Source organism: Sebastes umbrosus, chromosome 8 (assembly GCF_015220745.1).
Source record: "Sebastes umbrosus isolate fSebUmb1 chromosome 8, fSebUmb1.pri, whole genome shotgun sequence".
Lineage (NCBI taxonomy): Eukaryota > Metazoa > Chordata > Actinopteri > Perciformes > Sebastidae > Sebastes > Sebastes umbrosus.
The window spans coordinates 9159482-9175934 of NC_051276.1; the positions used below are offsets into that span (position 1 = coordinate 9159482).

The following is a 16453-nucleotide window of genomic DNA, read 5'->3' on the forward strand; positions in this document are numbered from 1 at the left end:
AACCACACAATGATAAATTAAGTCTGATAAATGCACATGTAAATAATGTCATTTGTAGTAAATTAGTTAAAACATGCAAAACACTAAAGGAAAAGTTCAATTGAACATAATTAATAGAAGTTGTTCAACTATGAATAGGAACAAGAAGAAGCACCAGAGAGTTAATTGTTGAGCAGAGCCAGATTAACCCCAACAGACAGGGGCCAAAATTAGGAATACATTCACCTTTTTTTATTTATGAGAATAAATTTGATTATGCAAATTACAAATTGCAATTTTGTAATATTCATTGCAAACTGAAATAATAAACAATTCATGTATTACTGATGCACATTGATTTAAATAAATATGTATTTATTATTTCAGTTTATAATGAATATGGTGTATTACTGATTATTTTTTGCCTAATGAAATTTATTTCCAAATAACTGTATCCCTAAATAAAAAAGTGCATTTTTTATTCATTTTTTATTATGATGCATCAATAATAAAAAATTATAAATTCCTAGATTTTAATCCCTTTACAAAACAGGGCATCCGGATTATTAAATAATACATAAATCACCTTATTATTTCACTTTATATGGCCACACGGTGAATCTGTTAGATCAGGGCCGTTGCTTGCTTCTCCCACTGGAAAAGTGTCCTCCAATGTTTCCCTTTAATAATGCAGTCAGTGGTAATCAATAATCTGTGAACAGTGGAACCATGCTACATGAAGCTTCTGCCTGTAGTTTTCATGTTACAGGCAACACGAGGAAGCTTCACAGATTAGATACAAACACTGAGTTGAGAGATGGATCAGCTGCTGACATGAACCTCAGCTCTTCAGTGTCGAGGCCAACGGTGCATTTACTGTCACGTTACCGTAAATTCCATATTTCAGTTTACGTGCAATCCACGACAAAGCGTTAATCAAAACAGTACAATCTGTCATTGTAAAGTCCATTTGTATTTATTACAAAATATATCCAAAATATTTGCCATCCACTTGTACAACAGGAAGACTCACGATAACTGAATTCATTTAACCCACAGCACATCTGAAGCATCGACGGGGCACGCTAATGCTCTTTAAAATGCAGACTGATTTGAAGAGTCTGTCACCACACAGTGACATAACTTTTGTTTGATTGAAAGCAGACACAATGTGATATATTGCAGTACCTGAACACACACATATCTGTAGTAAATGGGCTAAAACACTGTTCTTCAAAGTGTACTGGAAATGCAGCGCAGAGGTGAGTTGAGCCATTGGTTTCGTTTCTTTATGGTGATTATACAGAATAATCCCAACCTGAATGGGTTAATGATTTGTTGCATGCTCCCATTAGCAGTACAGGCACCTGTAGCATTATTTATTTATCCTCCCTCCTCCTTTTTTAAAGGAAGCAATCATGATTTTGACCTCATCTGTTCTATACATACCTGTACAGGAGATGAACTCAGCCTTTAAATTGCAGTCGTTGTTTTAAAGTGCCACTTGGATCCAGATAATCAAACATTCATATGTCAATTAATTCAGTGGTGGTTAAACTTTCTGTCTCACTGTGGTTGAACCAGGACTCGGGGCCGCTTCGCGGTACTGCTGAACTATGTGGGCTCATTCACAACTGTGACAATATGCGTTACTTGTTAGCTGATGAAGCATCAAATGATGCAGAATCTGCAGTAAGCGGCACGGCCACACACATTCAACAATCCAAAGCATTCACTGTGTCTGTTCACAATGCTCCGTTTGGCAACAGGACAGCAGAAAATATTCCATTTGAACCCAAACTGTCCCCAAAAAAGCTGACAGCATTCTTAAATATGGAAATAAAAGATGTACAGTGTTAACTGCTCTGCTCTGAGTCAGCCCCATAAAACACAAACAGATACAGAAAATGAATAAAACTCCCACAGAATAATCAGATTTTTCATATCCAGCATAGAGATTGGTCAAAAGACACTCCGGTGACTCTGTGAAAGCACTCGGAAGACATCTGAGGTCTGCTTTCTTGATGAATGATTAGTCCTTTTCGTAATGTCCATATTGTGCGGGGTCTACTGCTCCCGTCCAGTAACCTGGGCTCACTGAAGGAGGCCGGGCTGCGCTCAGCCTCTCAGGCAGCTTTCGTGGTGCACGTTCCTGGAGTCTCCTGTAGGTTCACCTTGGATCTGCAAACAGAACAGTTAAGGTTAGATTAGATTCCATCACACTGTATGTCAAATATACACTGCTTATAAATTCCTTATTTTATAAAAGTGTATCTGTGGCAAATCAGCTAAAGCTGTAAATGGTATGATAAGTGTCAATATAGGCTATAATGTATATGTGCTTGTAAAAATTAGATTTGCTGCTCCAGCTCACTTAGCCAGAGCATTCAGGAAGTCAAGAGCATAGCTACAATGGAATGCTGAGACAGGAAGTCTCTGAGCTCTTTTACAGCAGTTAAAGAACTCACCGTATGCAATGTACAGTATATGGCAATTCAGTCTTTGGCATATCTTTCTGACGTTTGTGTCGACAAAAATGATTCACGCAAATCTATAAAAGATGGTTCCCTGCTCTTACCTGTTGTGTGTCATGTGACTCTTGACCAGGTGGCCGGCAGCCAGAGCAGCCATCAGTGAGAGCTCACCAGCCAGCACGGTGGCACACACAACCCTGGCCAGCTGCCGGGCGTTGTCCCCTGGACACTCCTGACTGGCTCCCTGCACGCCCAGCATCTGCACGTACACACACACACACACATGAATGACTACTTCAGGAAATTAGCTAAATATATTGTGATACATGAGCCACCAAGCTTGGCAGAATTAACATTAATTATTCATGAAACAACTGAACTTATAGGTAATGTATTGCCCACATTTCGGACTAAAGGCCAGTTAATTGGGGACGGCTTGTTAGGGACAAAAGCTGTGTCCCCAATTTGAAAAAAGCAGATTATTGGGTCAGTGGTTCGGTTTAGGATTAGGCTAGTAATGGTTCTGGTAAATCTAAAGGAAAAGAATGTAAGTCTATCGGCATTAATTCCTGGGACAAATGTCTCAGTAGTCACGGGTATTTATCGGCTCCAACTCCGATCGATCAGTGATAGAAACATGACACCCATGTGTGTGCTTGCATGTGTGTGTGTGTACCTGGAGGCAGGCTTGCTGGGCGGGCAGGCTGGTTCCTCCTCCTACAGTGCCCAGCTCTATGGATGGCATGGTGCAAGTGATGTACAGGTCCTCTCCTGTTGGTCCTGACGCCTCCATCAGGGTGATGCAGTTACTGCTGCCCACTGACTGGGCTGGATCCTGGAGAACACACACACACAGCCACGTACATTAACATAGGAAAAACACCAGAATACATTGAAATAATCAGATGCACAATATTTCCTGAGAACTACTTTACCTGTCCACAGGCTATGTAGATGGCAGCCACCAGGTTGGCTGCGTGTGCGTTATTTCCACCGATGCTACCTGCCATGGCAGAGCCCACCAGGTTCTTACAGATGTTCACCTCCACCAGAGCTGCTGTCGTCGTTTTCAAGACCTGCAGCGACAAGCAGTGAACATGAGTTTGCTGATATTAACATAAGATAGGATGATTCTAATGATAACTTCTGTGTGAAGGACATGTTAGTGAGACAGATCAAAGTATTTAACTGAAGGATAATTGAACAAGTGTACATTTAGTAAGGTCTTTTAGGGCCTTTTCACACCTAAAGTCTGAACCTAGGGTGGTGTTTTTGTTACACTGTATACATTTGATCCGGTAAGTTTTGGTTTCACATTGCATAGCTTCACACCGGGGCTATTTTTACCTCCGGCGGTACACACCGTCCTGTTCATTGTAAAGATGCACATGCCTTTAACATGACATAGATCTAGTATATCCAGCTGGACCTGATGCCAGGGAAGCCTCATGTCTGACACCTGTCTGCTCTCAGCACATCCACCGTCTCTCTTTCTCTTCTCTCTTTGATACAGACTGAGACCACCTCTTTTCGTCGGACCAAGGTTCGGCTGTTTGATTTTGTTTGATTTTACCCCTGTAATTTTGGTTCGGACCAAACAAGGTATAGGTGTGAAAGGGCCCTTAAAATCAAGCGTGAGCTGTGCATGAAACATATTTTAAAGGATAGGATCACAGACCTTTCAAGTCTGTCTAAAAAAGAACACTCACATGCCCATATGAACATTGAAACCATTTCTGCTTGCTGTGGTCATTCCTCTCGTTAATACTGACCTTTAAAAGATCACTTCCTAACATGACGCTGTGCTGCAGCGTAGGGATAGTAACACAAAGAAGTACTAACAAGACTGTAACTTTGGAGGGCACTGTGTTTTTAAATGCCGTTCTAATGTATTTTTTCACCTCATGTAAAGCACTTTCAAATTTGAAATGTGCTATAGAAATATAGGCTAAAGTTTTACATATATCCTTATCCATAGTCAGTGTATTAAGACAGTAACTTAGAAGGCGGTTAGCACGCTCTCAGTTTGGAGAAGCAGACAAGAGTACCAGCTACAAAGCTATAAGCAATGATACTGCTGTGGACGCCACGTTAGTTTAGATTAGAAAGTCACACAATAACACAAACTAACCGATCGATGTATATCTGTGAGGTAAAATGATCATTTTTCTCAATGTAGTCTTGTGGCTGAAAAGAGTGATATAATGACTTCAGTTTCCCATCCGAACGGGCCGTCTGATGGAGAGGTAAATCGGTGAAAATATTCTAAATATAGCGTTTACACTTAAACTCATATAGATTTTTTTAGGTGGATAAAATAAGTTTTTCTGCTGCTCCCGTCCACAGCCGCTTTACCTCGCCGTCAGACAGACGCCTATCTGACGGTGAACTGAAGCCGTTATATCGCTCTCTTCAAAGCCACCAGACTCCCTTGAAAAAAGCAGTAATTTTACCTCTCAGAACACGGCAGTATACATACAACCCTACTTCAAAGAATCCAATCTAACCATTTCAGTTATATCCAAACTGCTAACAGTGACTCAGCTAGTGCTGGCGTTCACATTATTTATAGGCTAATTGATTAGATTACTTTGGTAACTTACATCACTGCTTTCTGCTAATGGTTGAGTGGGCGTGATGGTTGAGCCATTTGTAAAAACAGGTTAACCCTTAGAGTTACTATGGAAGAGTGCAGTCTTATTATTATTTATTTATTTATGCATTTCTTTTTTGTTCCTTTAATTTTTTTCTACCCTCTTTTATTTTTGTTATTATATTATTTTTTACAATTTAAGTTATCTTTCTTATCCAATTGTGCCCTGTATGTTAGAAGTATTTAGTTTAGATTACAATGCCTTAATGTTTGTAAATGAATTTTCTTCAATAAAAAAGAAGAACACAGATGGAGTCCACCTTTAAATTGGTTAATGCCACTAAAGACCTTACAAAGTTTGAAAAATAAGGACAGTAAGCTGCCCTCTCAGTCCCGGCTCTTCCTACCTCTCTGACCACTTTAGCGGGGATGGTGGCCTCGCAGACAGCAGACTTGCCCCTGCCTTCGATCCAGTTGATGGCAGCTGGTTTCTTGTCGGTGCAGTAGTTCCCACTGACAGCAATCACCTGCAGCTCTGGGAAGTGCTGCTGCAGTCTGCTCAGAGCCTGCTCTGTACCCTGCAGGCAGAACAATTATCCTTTAAACAAGGCCATGAAGGACGTCAGGACTAGCTCATTACTAGAGTCATTATGAAACAGTTACCTTAGAGATCATATTCATCCCCATGGCATCTCCAGTCTTGGAATGGAAGCGGATGTAGAGATTTCTCCCAGCCAGACCAACCAGCAGCTTCTGGAGCCGAGCAAACCTGCACAAAAAGGAAGTACAGACTCGTTCACACAAAAACGACATGTAGACTCACAACGGACACTGAGCCCATACTTTGAATTCTAGTTCTGTCCGTGTCAGGGTTCATGTTTTACCTGCTGGTGTTGTCAAAGGCGTCTTTGATGGCCTGAAACCCGTCTGTGCTCTCCAGCCAGCCCTTGACCTCAGCAGCCTGGCAGGCGGAGGGCAGCCTCACTACGGGTCCTCGAGTCATGCTGTCAGCCAGGATACGACAGTTGGCTCCGCCTCCCAGCTGACCACAAGTCAAATACAGTACATGTTATCACAGTGTTCGCAGTACGCAGCAATAGAAACACCACTTTTAAAAAGAACTTCCTTTTTTGAAAATCAAAGCTGATCAAACACAAAAGAGGTTACAAATGATCAACAAGTCCTCCAAACTCATTTGTCATTGCCCTCCATGACACACATAAGTGTTTTCTGATCTGACATCCCTATCAAGGGGAAGACTGTCATTTTTCTTGTGAGCACAGTCAACCTAAGTGCAAATCACACATTTCTATCTATATATGGCCTCCTATTTGTACCTCATAATTCATTTGTAAGTAAGAAGTAAAACTCACTCCACATGTGAGGAACATACCAGTGGTTCTGTATGGTTTATTCTATTTAATACAAATACCATATACCTCACATCACAGCTAAGCAACCCTACTGCTGTAGGTTTTTTTTTATATATATTTTTCCTATATACCACCTCATTCATTTTTTGTAAATCACTTGGCACACTCTTGAAACTACAGTAGCTTGGGTTTCGTAATTACATCAAACTGAAAGTTACATTATTGTTACGATCGTAATACAGTTTAAATCCAGATTGAATATTTCAAGAAAATCTGCACTGCTTCTACTCCACAACAACAACAACAACAACAACAACAACAACAACTGTGTCAAAAGCCAAATGTGGATAAAAGGAGCCTCATCTCTTTGACTGTTTTAATTATTTTGTCCACCCTGGTACTTGTCCTATCAGGGTCTTTGGAAAAACAATATATCTGACACTCACAGCGATTGCTCGACAGCCGCGGTTGGTGCTGGCGACCAAGCAGCCCTCCGTGGTTGCCATGGGAACCTGGAACTGCTTCCCATCCAGATGCAGCGGTCCAGCCACGCCTACTGGTACGGGCATGTAGCCAATCACGTTCTCACAGCAGGTGCCCATAACCTGGAAAACAGAAAAAAAAATGTAAACATTGACAACGAAGCAGAGGGTTACAGACAGGACTGCACTCTCTCTTGAGTGTGTGTGTGTGTGTGTGTGTGTGTGTGTGTGTGTGTGTGTGTGTGTTCACCTTAGTGTAGTCGTAGTCGGTGTACGGCAGGGTGGAGAGCGCAGAAGGAGAGGGAAGTTTGGCGGATATCATCTGTCTTCGTATGGCAACCCCTCTCTCTGGTTTCTCCATCATGGCCTCCAGTTTGTATGCAGGGATGTGTTTGGAGTTGACCAGCTTCACCACCTCAGCGTCACTCAGGTAACCAGCCCCCAGCTGCAAGAGACACAACCATGCAGTGACTTGGTCAGACCAGTGGCCACTGATTCTACTTAGAAATTCACTTTAAGGTAAGATGAAGTGGAAAAAACGCATTTTTAACCCTTTTAGATCACATCCCCGGTAATAAAAAAAAATATGACAAAAATCAATTTCTTCGTATTCTTATATCGAAAAATCTGTTCTTCCTGTAAAACTAAATATGGCGTGTGCTTACGGAAGCTAGTACCAACCGATTGCAACCAGTAATATCATAACATCAATCCATCAATCAATCTGCAACTTTGAGCGACAAAGGGAGGTGTGTGTGGTGTTTAATATCAGAGCCAACACATCTTGTAGCAGTTAATTCATATTGAAGATATCTAGCCTCCCTGCAGGTGACATCTTTGTACTGGCTGTAGACTGAAAGTGATCATTACCTGCTATGATAGTTGTGCTTAGCAATACTTGAAGTGTTAGCTTATTGCCTCTGCAGTTTATCTCTGTCCACACATTATTATCCACGGAAATATTCTTATCTCCCAAGTCTTACTAGAAGAAACGTTCCAGTGAAGCAGCATGGGAGAATTGGATTCGACTTGCAATGAAATTTCAACCTGCATGTGACGAGGACCTAATGTGTCTTGTCTGAGAGAGTGGTGAGCTGAGTAGATGTGAGGCCACACAGAGCCAGAGGAATCAGTGTGAGTGTCTTTTCTATTGGCGTCACGCTCTAATTGGTTCAGCCTCGAAGAGAGAGTGGAGTGACTAAGCTCATTACAACGTAGTTAAATCACACAACTGCCTAGAACCCTGCAGTCTTATTGGTGGGATATGGCTCCACGACCGAAACAGACACCTTTGGGAGCCGGGTCGAGGTGATGTAACCGTTCAGGTTAGCTGAGTAATGGGCTGTGAACGTGAGGTTTTATGGGTTTATGTGTAACTGTCTTACCTCGGGGTTGTTGAGGATGGCCACACATTCGTCCAGGTCTCTGGGCTTCGGGGGGATGCTCGGCTGATCGGCTTCAGACTTGAGCCCCTCCTGTTCCTCCCCCATGACAAAGATGCTCTTTGGCTGGGGATCAGCGGTCGGGGCAGACAAAGGCCGGATAACCTCATCTAGGGAAACAAGACAGAGTTGTATACCACAGTGCTACACAAGTGCATCTGCGACAGCATCATCACCGAGCACTGACGCACCTCTCTCTGCCTTGTTGGCAGGTGCCGGGGCAGCCACGATCTGGGCGGGGGCGAGGGCTCTGGGAGGGCATGGCTCCTTCCTGCAGCAGGTCTCAGTGGACCGTCGTGGGGTCAGGGTGGGGGCAGACATAGTGATAGGGTTCTTCAGCGACAGCGTAGACTCCATCTCAACCTGCTCGAAGAAGATGTACTTGATGGCCAGCAGCAGGGCCAAGCCCAGACAGATCACCTGCTCTATGTCCATGGTTATCATCCTGCAGGGGAAGAGGCACAACAACATGGAGAACAAGTTCTATTAGTGATTTCAAAAGCTAAGACTGGCCTTGGTTACCAACTGTTTCGTTTTTTTTTTTTGTCCCTTATTCTTAAAGGAGATATATCATGCTCATTTTCAGGTTCATACTTATATTTTGGGTTTCTACTAGAACATGTTTACATGCTTTAATGTTCAAAAAACAGTCGGTCAGCGTTTTCTGGTCTTCCGCATCAGCGCCAAGGCTTATTGAAAGAGACTGAGACATGTTCTTATGATGTATGACCAAGCGGCTGTGGCTCAGAGGTAGAACCTCCAGCTCCTCCGGTCACATGTCGAAGTGTCCTTGAGCAAGACAATGAACCCCAAATTGCTCCCGAAGGCTATGCCATCGGTGTGAATGAGTATTTAGATTAGATCCTTATGGGCAGGATGGCACCTCTGCCATCAGTGTATGAATGTGTGTGTGCTGGGAGGCAGGGTGAACGGAAAACGCTGCAGTACCTGCTTTATAGGCCCAATGGATGCAGAAGATTGCCGGAAGATCTGGGTACTTTATCACTCGGCAGTCGAGCCATTTTGGCATCACGCGCCACTGAACAGCATTCATAGGAATGAGCGGGAGCCCGCCTCCGACGCTGTATCCAGTTCTCTTTATACATCCATGGGTGTGACACATACGCAGTGTAACTGGAGCTATGCTCGTGTGTTGCTATTGGATCAATTTCGGCGGGTGCAGACCAGATTTTACTACGCATGTGTTTTAACCCAATGATATGACGCAATGATGACTCATTAAATCTCTTCTTTTTCGATCTGCGCTGTCACTATCCGCATAGCGTTACGTCAGCCAGCGGCTCAATGGGTGTGTCAACTACTCAGAGTGCATCGGCACTTACCGGTCACTGTATAATTCATATGGCTCGTTTAAAGGGACTGTTTCTGATTACGGGCTGCATGCATTTCTTCGTGGATTGAATGTTTTGATACTTTCAAAGTATTTATATCCTGTAGCACCGAGACCTGCTTTATAATCAAAAGACAGGGAAATCTCACTTTATACAATATGGGACCTTTAAATATACACTTTGATGTTCTCTTTATGCTGACATATTAAGAGGAACCTTTGTGATAAAAGCTTCATTCTAACATCATCACAACACTATTGTCTTTTGTGAACACAACTTGAATGTCTCTTTATTTGTGATTTCCAGACTTCATGGTGTCTGTGTCAGAAACAAAGTCATTACGTGAGTAGGCCAAGGTGTAACATCATTTCCTATCTGGAAATACACAAGATAATTCATTGGCATCAAGACATCATAAAATAGAGAAGGTAATTAGATCGCTATCTTTGGACCGTCAATAAAGTTGTTTTTTATACGACAAGTGTTGTTGGAGTTTTTGCCTCTTCTTACTTCACATCCTGACATACAGTCTCCACTGTTCACAAGCTTAATTGTGTCTTGTGGATGCATAGCATTAATTTCTGAGGACACGCACAACCAATGCTCCGAAGCACTGCAGGAAAGGCAGGGTAGCCGTCACACACACACACACATGGAGTTAAAATCAAGCATATCACCAGCCCTTACCTGGTGAGGTAGAAGTGCCAAAGCGGTTTCTCTGGCTCAATCCTCCTGGGCGAGAGGTGGTCCAGCGCCATGCCGACCTGTGGGATGCCCATTGAGGTTTTGATGGACAGGGGCTCAGCGATCCAGCGGCTGTGGGCGTGGACCATCACCAGGCCCAGAGACTGCACACGGAGCAGAGATTAGACATCACACTCGTGTTCAAGTGAAAAAACAAAGAAACAAATAAAGCAAACAGGGGTGTTACCATGATCATTTTGACTCTCTGGGTTACAGGGTTGGGTTTGTTGTCCTCCTCCTCCTCCATCACTCTTGAGAAGTGGCTCAGCTGCCAGATAGGATGGCCCTCCTGACTCTCGCGGGACAACTACATGAGCAAACACAACACGGTCAATGAAAGTGACATTAATACACACATTACACACACACATACATACAATGAAGCACTGCACGCTTACCTCCAGCACCAGTGAGACACACGCAGGGAAGAAAGTCATGAACACAAAGTAGTTGGCCAAGACAGACATGCAGCCAAAGCAGCACATGATTTCCAACTGCCGCACACCTGAAAGATACAAGACAGACACTCAGGCATTCACAAGTCACGTGAGAAGTGGCCTCTATATTACCAGGATTACCTAGCGATCCTGGCGAGGGTTACAGGTCCTCAAAACCCCCCAAAAAGCATGATATCTTTAAAAAAAATCACTAAAAATACACTGATATTATCGTCAGATTTTGCAACTTTGCGATGTTCCTTGAAAGGATCATGTGTGCCATCAGGAACCAAATCTAAGCTTAATATAGTGATATTTCATGTGCATGTGGAGCCCTCATTTTTTCCCAACATTGGTAACACATGTGGGCATTCGGAAAAATGTTATATATTCCGTCTTTTTTTCAAATTCTTTGTAAATTAAATGATCAAAGAAATTCAACTTGCATTTTTTCTTTTTTTTATGATTTATGGCATTATAACTGTTATATTGCACAAAAGACATTTCAGAGTTCTCTCCACTTCTTGCCATGATTGTGTTGTTTCCATAGAGGTGCAGGACTTATACATTGCAATGAAAAACAAGGCCACAGTGAGCAAAATGTGACAAGTGCAAAAAACACGCCCTGAAACCGTTTGGGGTTCAAAGGGTTAAAGAACTTAACAGCAAGCTGAAAAACAGTGTTTTGCTGTTCTGTCTAGTTGAAAGCCTGTTTCACCTCTGTAACAGTGACGTCATGGTGTAATGACATAAGGACTCCAAATGGCAGCAAGTACCTGACATGGTTCCCACTCCGATCACCAAGCACTCCACCAGGGCGTCCAGAGTGAAGGTAGGTCCCAGTACCGCCATGCCACGAGCAATGTTCTCCCTCACTTCATCCTGAAAAAGTTATAGTGCAATATAGAAGTCAAGGCTAATGGTGAATCACATGTGGAACGTTGCAGTATGATGAGTGAACATTTTCTTCATACCTGAGAACTGGAGCTTAAGGCGAACTTGGCGAGGGCGCACGCTTTGGAGAGGTCGATGAGAAGCAGGAAGAACGGCAGAGCCTCACTGGAGGACAGAACACAACAATCAGTTGGAGTTTTTTTTACCAGAGGTGCTGGTAAGAAAGGACAGCATGCATGCATGCAGAGTGTGTCCTTACTTGAGGCCCGTGAGCTCTTTATCAAGAAAGTGAATGACCACTGTGCTGAACACAAAGCTGGAGAATATGGTGAAAAGGCCAGCAATGCCTGCAAGAGAGTAGATGAGGTGTATTTTTAGATATATCTAGCTAGCTAGTTATAAAAAAAACCTCTACAGCCAAGAGATCCACAGCGTCTTCTAAACATCTCATCAATATTTTACCTAAAATATATTTGGATCCTAGTTGTCTCAAGTTCTGGAACTGGAAGTAAATGTAAACGATGGCGATGCAACGTGTGATGGTCAGGATGATGATGTCACTGCTCAGAATTTGCTGTAAAAAGAGAGAGAAATCTGATCAGTGGCAAGGTCACCGATTAGGATAAGATAAGATAAGATAAGATATTCCTTTATTAGTCCCGCAGTGGGGAAATATGCAATGTACAGCAGCAAAGGGGATAGTGCAAAAAACAAGATGCATCAGCTAACACAGTAAAAAAAGAGTTAAACAAAGTGTAACAAAATATGAACCATTTAAAAATGTATGGTTAGGTAAGGGATAAAAGCGATTGGTCATGAATATCCATACAAATTCTGATTGGAGATAAGGGCACTACGTAAGAGCTGTGTGGTTAGTAAAAGTATTCATATACTGTCACTACTTAAGTGTGACATATAATCTAAATTGCAAGTGTTGAGGCACTTTCAAACTAGCTCGGTGGCCGACTTTACATTGTGTGGTGGACACACTGCTACAGATAACTGACATATTCTCATTCTCATATTCTCACTCACCTCCTCTGTTTTGGGGCAGTCGAAGTTCCAGCCACAGATCTGGTCATTGCCAGTGAACATGTTCATGGACATCATGCAGATGGTGAGGGTGACCGTGCCAACGATCACCTCCCAGGGGTGGGAGGCCACCAGGAGGCCGTGCATACGGAACAGACGGGTCAGCATGGTTGCAGAGCTACCAAATAACACAAGTAGAGGAATGTGAGCTGAGAGAAGCTGGAAGTGACTGCTGCTGCACACCTTTACATAACAACACGTGGAGAACAAAAAGCATTCACGTTGTGAGCAGGACGTGTCAGTCATCATAGGAAATGCAACCACAATGGAAGTAAAAAAATCTATTACACTTTTCAAAGGGAATTATAGTATATGTATACAGTACATTATTTACTTTAGTGTTTCCATCTTATGCTACTTTATACCTCAACTCCACAAGTCAAGTTCAAAGGGAAATGTTGCACTTTTTACTCATTTATCTGACAGCTACCGTTATCAGATACTTTACAGATGTTTCAAACAAAACATACAATCATCTTGTAAAACATGTTATTATTATTTAAACCTTCCAACAATGTATAGCTGAAATTAGTTGCACCTCATGTTAATGCATTAATATTATTATTAATAATCCAGTTAAACTGATAATCCTTAAACAAACATTCTGCATAATGAATACCTAATTTTATATTCATTATTATCTTTTATTAATACTTTCAGCTTTCACAGAAACACAACTTTGAATGCAGGACATAACTTTTATTGATTTGTTCTTCAGTTTGACCTTTCACTCTTTATATTCAGATATGAACCTTGAGTCTATGTACTTTAAATGCCTTCCACACAAATGATGTTAGAGAGTTGTTTTTAATTTTGTGTATTGCCAGAAAACTTAATGACAATTCAGTTCCACGTTCTTCAAACTATACTGCAATATTATGGTGTGGTTGGTAAAAACCATTGAATCATTGCTGTGACTAGTGACACATGCCAGGGAGAATATTGTCACACAGCCAAAAGTAGCCAGGTTGGCCAAGACATCTATAGCCAAAGCAGGAAATGATTTAAAACTTGAGTATGATTGAAGGGATAGGCCAACGAGAAGCTAAATCTAAACTATAATAATCATCATAAATTTAACTGAGAGGAATGAATTCATTCTTAACTGGTAGCCTATACATTTCATGAACGTTAAAGGGGAACTACACTCCATTTTCAATCTCCCAAATCCAAAAACTATAGCTGCTCAATAGACAATGAATGAGTAAAGATGTCATATACCACTGAGAGCACCCAGGGGACTGTTCTGATCATATGGGTAAATTAGATCTGTTTCACAACTGGGACCAAGATACAACAAAATAAAACTAATTTGTGTTAAAAAAATATATTATTAAATACTTGATGACATCACAAGTTTGAGACTAATTCTCTGGTCTTTGAGAGAGAGGAGCTCATGTTTCATTTAATTTCATTTAAAAATGTATTTCGAACATGTAAAATACAAAAAAAAAATCAAAGAAAAAATAAAGAAAAAGAATCATCATACCAACAAGAGGACAGTCAGAAACAAGTAGTATTTACATACAATTAAAAGCATAAGAAAAATAAATTGTCAACACTTGATGCCTTGATTTACATATTCAAAAACATATTCGAAAAATGTTCACTAATATTCACTGAACTTTCCTCAGTCATGGAGATAACATTAATTTAGCTGGTGTTCCCCTTTAAATAGTTTATTTTCTTAAATTAGATAACATCATTTTAACTGCATCAATTAAGCAGATTACACCTGACCACTGAAAAGTACTCACTCCCTAAAGACAAACTCCATAATAAAAATAAGACTAATAGGCTATAGCCCATAAATTCTTCCTTCCTCCATATTATTTGAGTCTATCTCCTATAGGAGAGAGTTATCCAGTATAGATCTCTGTCTGCTGGATGCGTCAGCGGAGCGGCTTTGCACGACCCAGGCTGGATTCAGCCTATTATTACAGGCCATATGTTTATTCTCAATTGTCATAAAATGAATGTTTAATTGAAGAAGGTAATATTGACTTACCTGAGGAGCGGGTAGGTAGAGTGATTATTGAGAGAGAGGTATATGAAGATGATGATGGTGCCTATAGATCCCAGCAGCCTCCCGGTCTCACCGACTCACGGAGCGGCTCCCTGGATGCAGCTCACTAGAGGAGCGATGGAACGATGGCACGATGGAACGCTACTACATCATCCGACACTTCGGCCAATCACGTCGGTCACCTGCTTCACTAGCGCGTTGGCCACGCCCCGTTTCCTAGGCGACAGCGGTAATGTGGGCGTGGCCAGAGCGAGGACGCCTAATCTCGCCACTAACTGACTCAGACGGTCTCACAGAGAGCCTATAGCTGCTGAGGGAGGGGGCTACTTCCTGGAAGAGCTATGGGTGCCTCACATGGATGTATTAAGGTGCCTCATAAAATAGTAGTTTAACGCTGATTTAGTCCAACAGAAGTTCACACTTTTTTTTTTTTATTGTGTTATAAAGTGATTACAAAACATGTGAAGACATATGCAGAGACATATATAAAAAAGACCAAAATATATTATACAGAGAAAGACAAATTACAAAGTACAAAAACAAAACAAAACAAAACAAAAAGCAGGATGAAGAATGTGTGTGTGTGTGTGTGTTTGTGTGTGATGTGGATAATGGGTGTATGTTTTGCATTGAATGAGGCTAGATATATGACATATATCTACTCTTAAACACATTATACTGTACACATGCACACATATCTACACAGACATATCCTTCATTCTATGTGTAGAGCATAGGGGGAACAAAAACAAAACAAATAAAACAATAAATGAGAAGAGTACACTTTTTTTTTTACTTTATTCTATTGCGCTTTTGTCGCTGTCTTTATCATTTTTAGTACATTATAATAATAAAAAATAAATGTAATAATTATTAGATACACGTAGCCTACATCAAACTTCACAATATTGTGTGCAAAATGTTTCAAAAAAATTGAGGGATGGTATGGATATAGCAGGCCGTGGATAACAGGTATGGATAATAAAGGTACATGAGGTGTGTGGGTGTTTAACACTGTAAGTAGGCTGTATGTTTTCTTCTCGTATGAATGGAAGTTCTCTGAGCTCTAAATCATATTCAATAAAGGAGGCCTACTGGTATTTTGATAGGCTCCTATTACACATTTTAAAGTTGCTCCATTTGCACGGGATCATGTTATGCATGTATTTTTCGGAGTGGGCTACATATTTTTGGTTAGAAATACAAGCACATTTTATTATAATAACCATATAGGCCTACAGTATATGCACATTTTACTTTACAAAGTTCTACAGAAATTTAGCTTCAAAAAGTACATTTTAACATAGGAATGGGATTCTCCCAACATTCCTGGTATAGTCTGTTCAGATGATGTCAAGGCCATTCTGTTTTGTTAGTGTAAAGAGGCAGAAATAATCTGAGCAAGAGGGTGATTCGGTTTCAGGTTCAAGGCTGAATCAATTGTTCAGTAACTAGCTGACACAAGTTGTACCTCAGAAATGTGTGTGTGCCCATGCCCTTTTGCTCAGTGGTCCAGCAGATCAGGCTATATACTGGGCAGCTTCCAGGTGTAATGTGACTGTGTA

The 16453-nt window shown here is 41.4% G+C and overlaps 1 protein-coding gene across 1 annotated transcript; it reads right to left on the bottom strand.

Annotated features, from left to right (window-relative positions):
- Positions 1–1782: 1782 nt before the first annotated feature.
- LOC119493553 (3-hydroxy-3-methylglutaryl-coenzyme A reductase-like) lies at positions 1783–15027 on the bottom strand. The gene is made up of 20 exons (XM_037778983.1): positions 14871–15027; positions 12806–12980; positions 12233–12344; positions 12030–12117; positions 11851–11935; positions 11653–11758; positions 10838–10944; positions 10627–10746; positions 10383–10543; positions 8535–8788; positions 8287–8453; positions 7152–7346; positions 6866–7024; positions 5931–6088; positions 5710–5815; positions 5454–5624; positions 3389–3529; positions 3130–3288; positions 2558–2712; positions 1783–2160 (listed from the first exon to the last, which is right to left on the bottom strand). Exons 2-20 carry the CDS (start codon positions 12968–12970, stop codon positions 2106–2108), a joined length of 2664 nt encoding a protein of 887 aa, XP_037634911.1. The 5' UTR covers positions 12971–12980; positions 14871–15027; the 3' UTR covers positions 1783–2105.
- Between the last annotated feature and the right edge of the window lie 1426 nt (positions 15028–16453).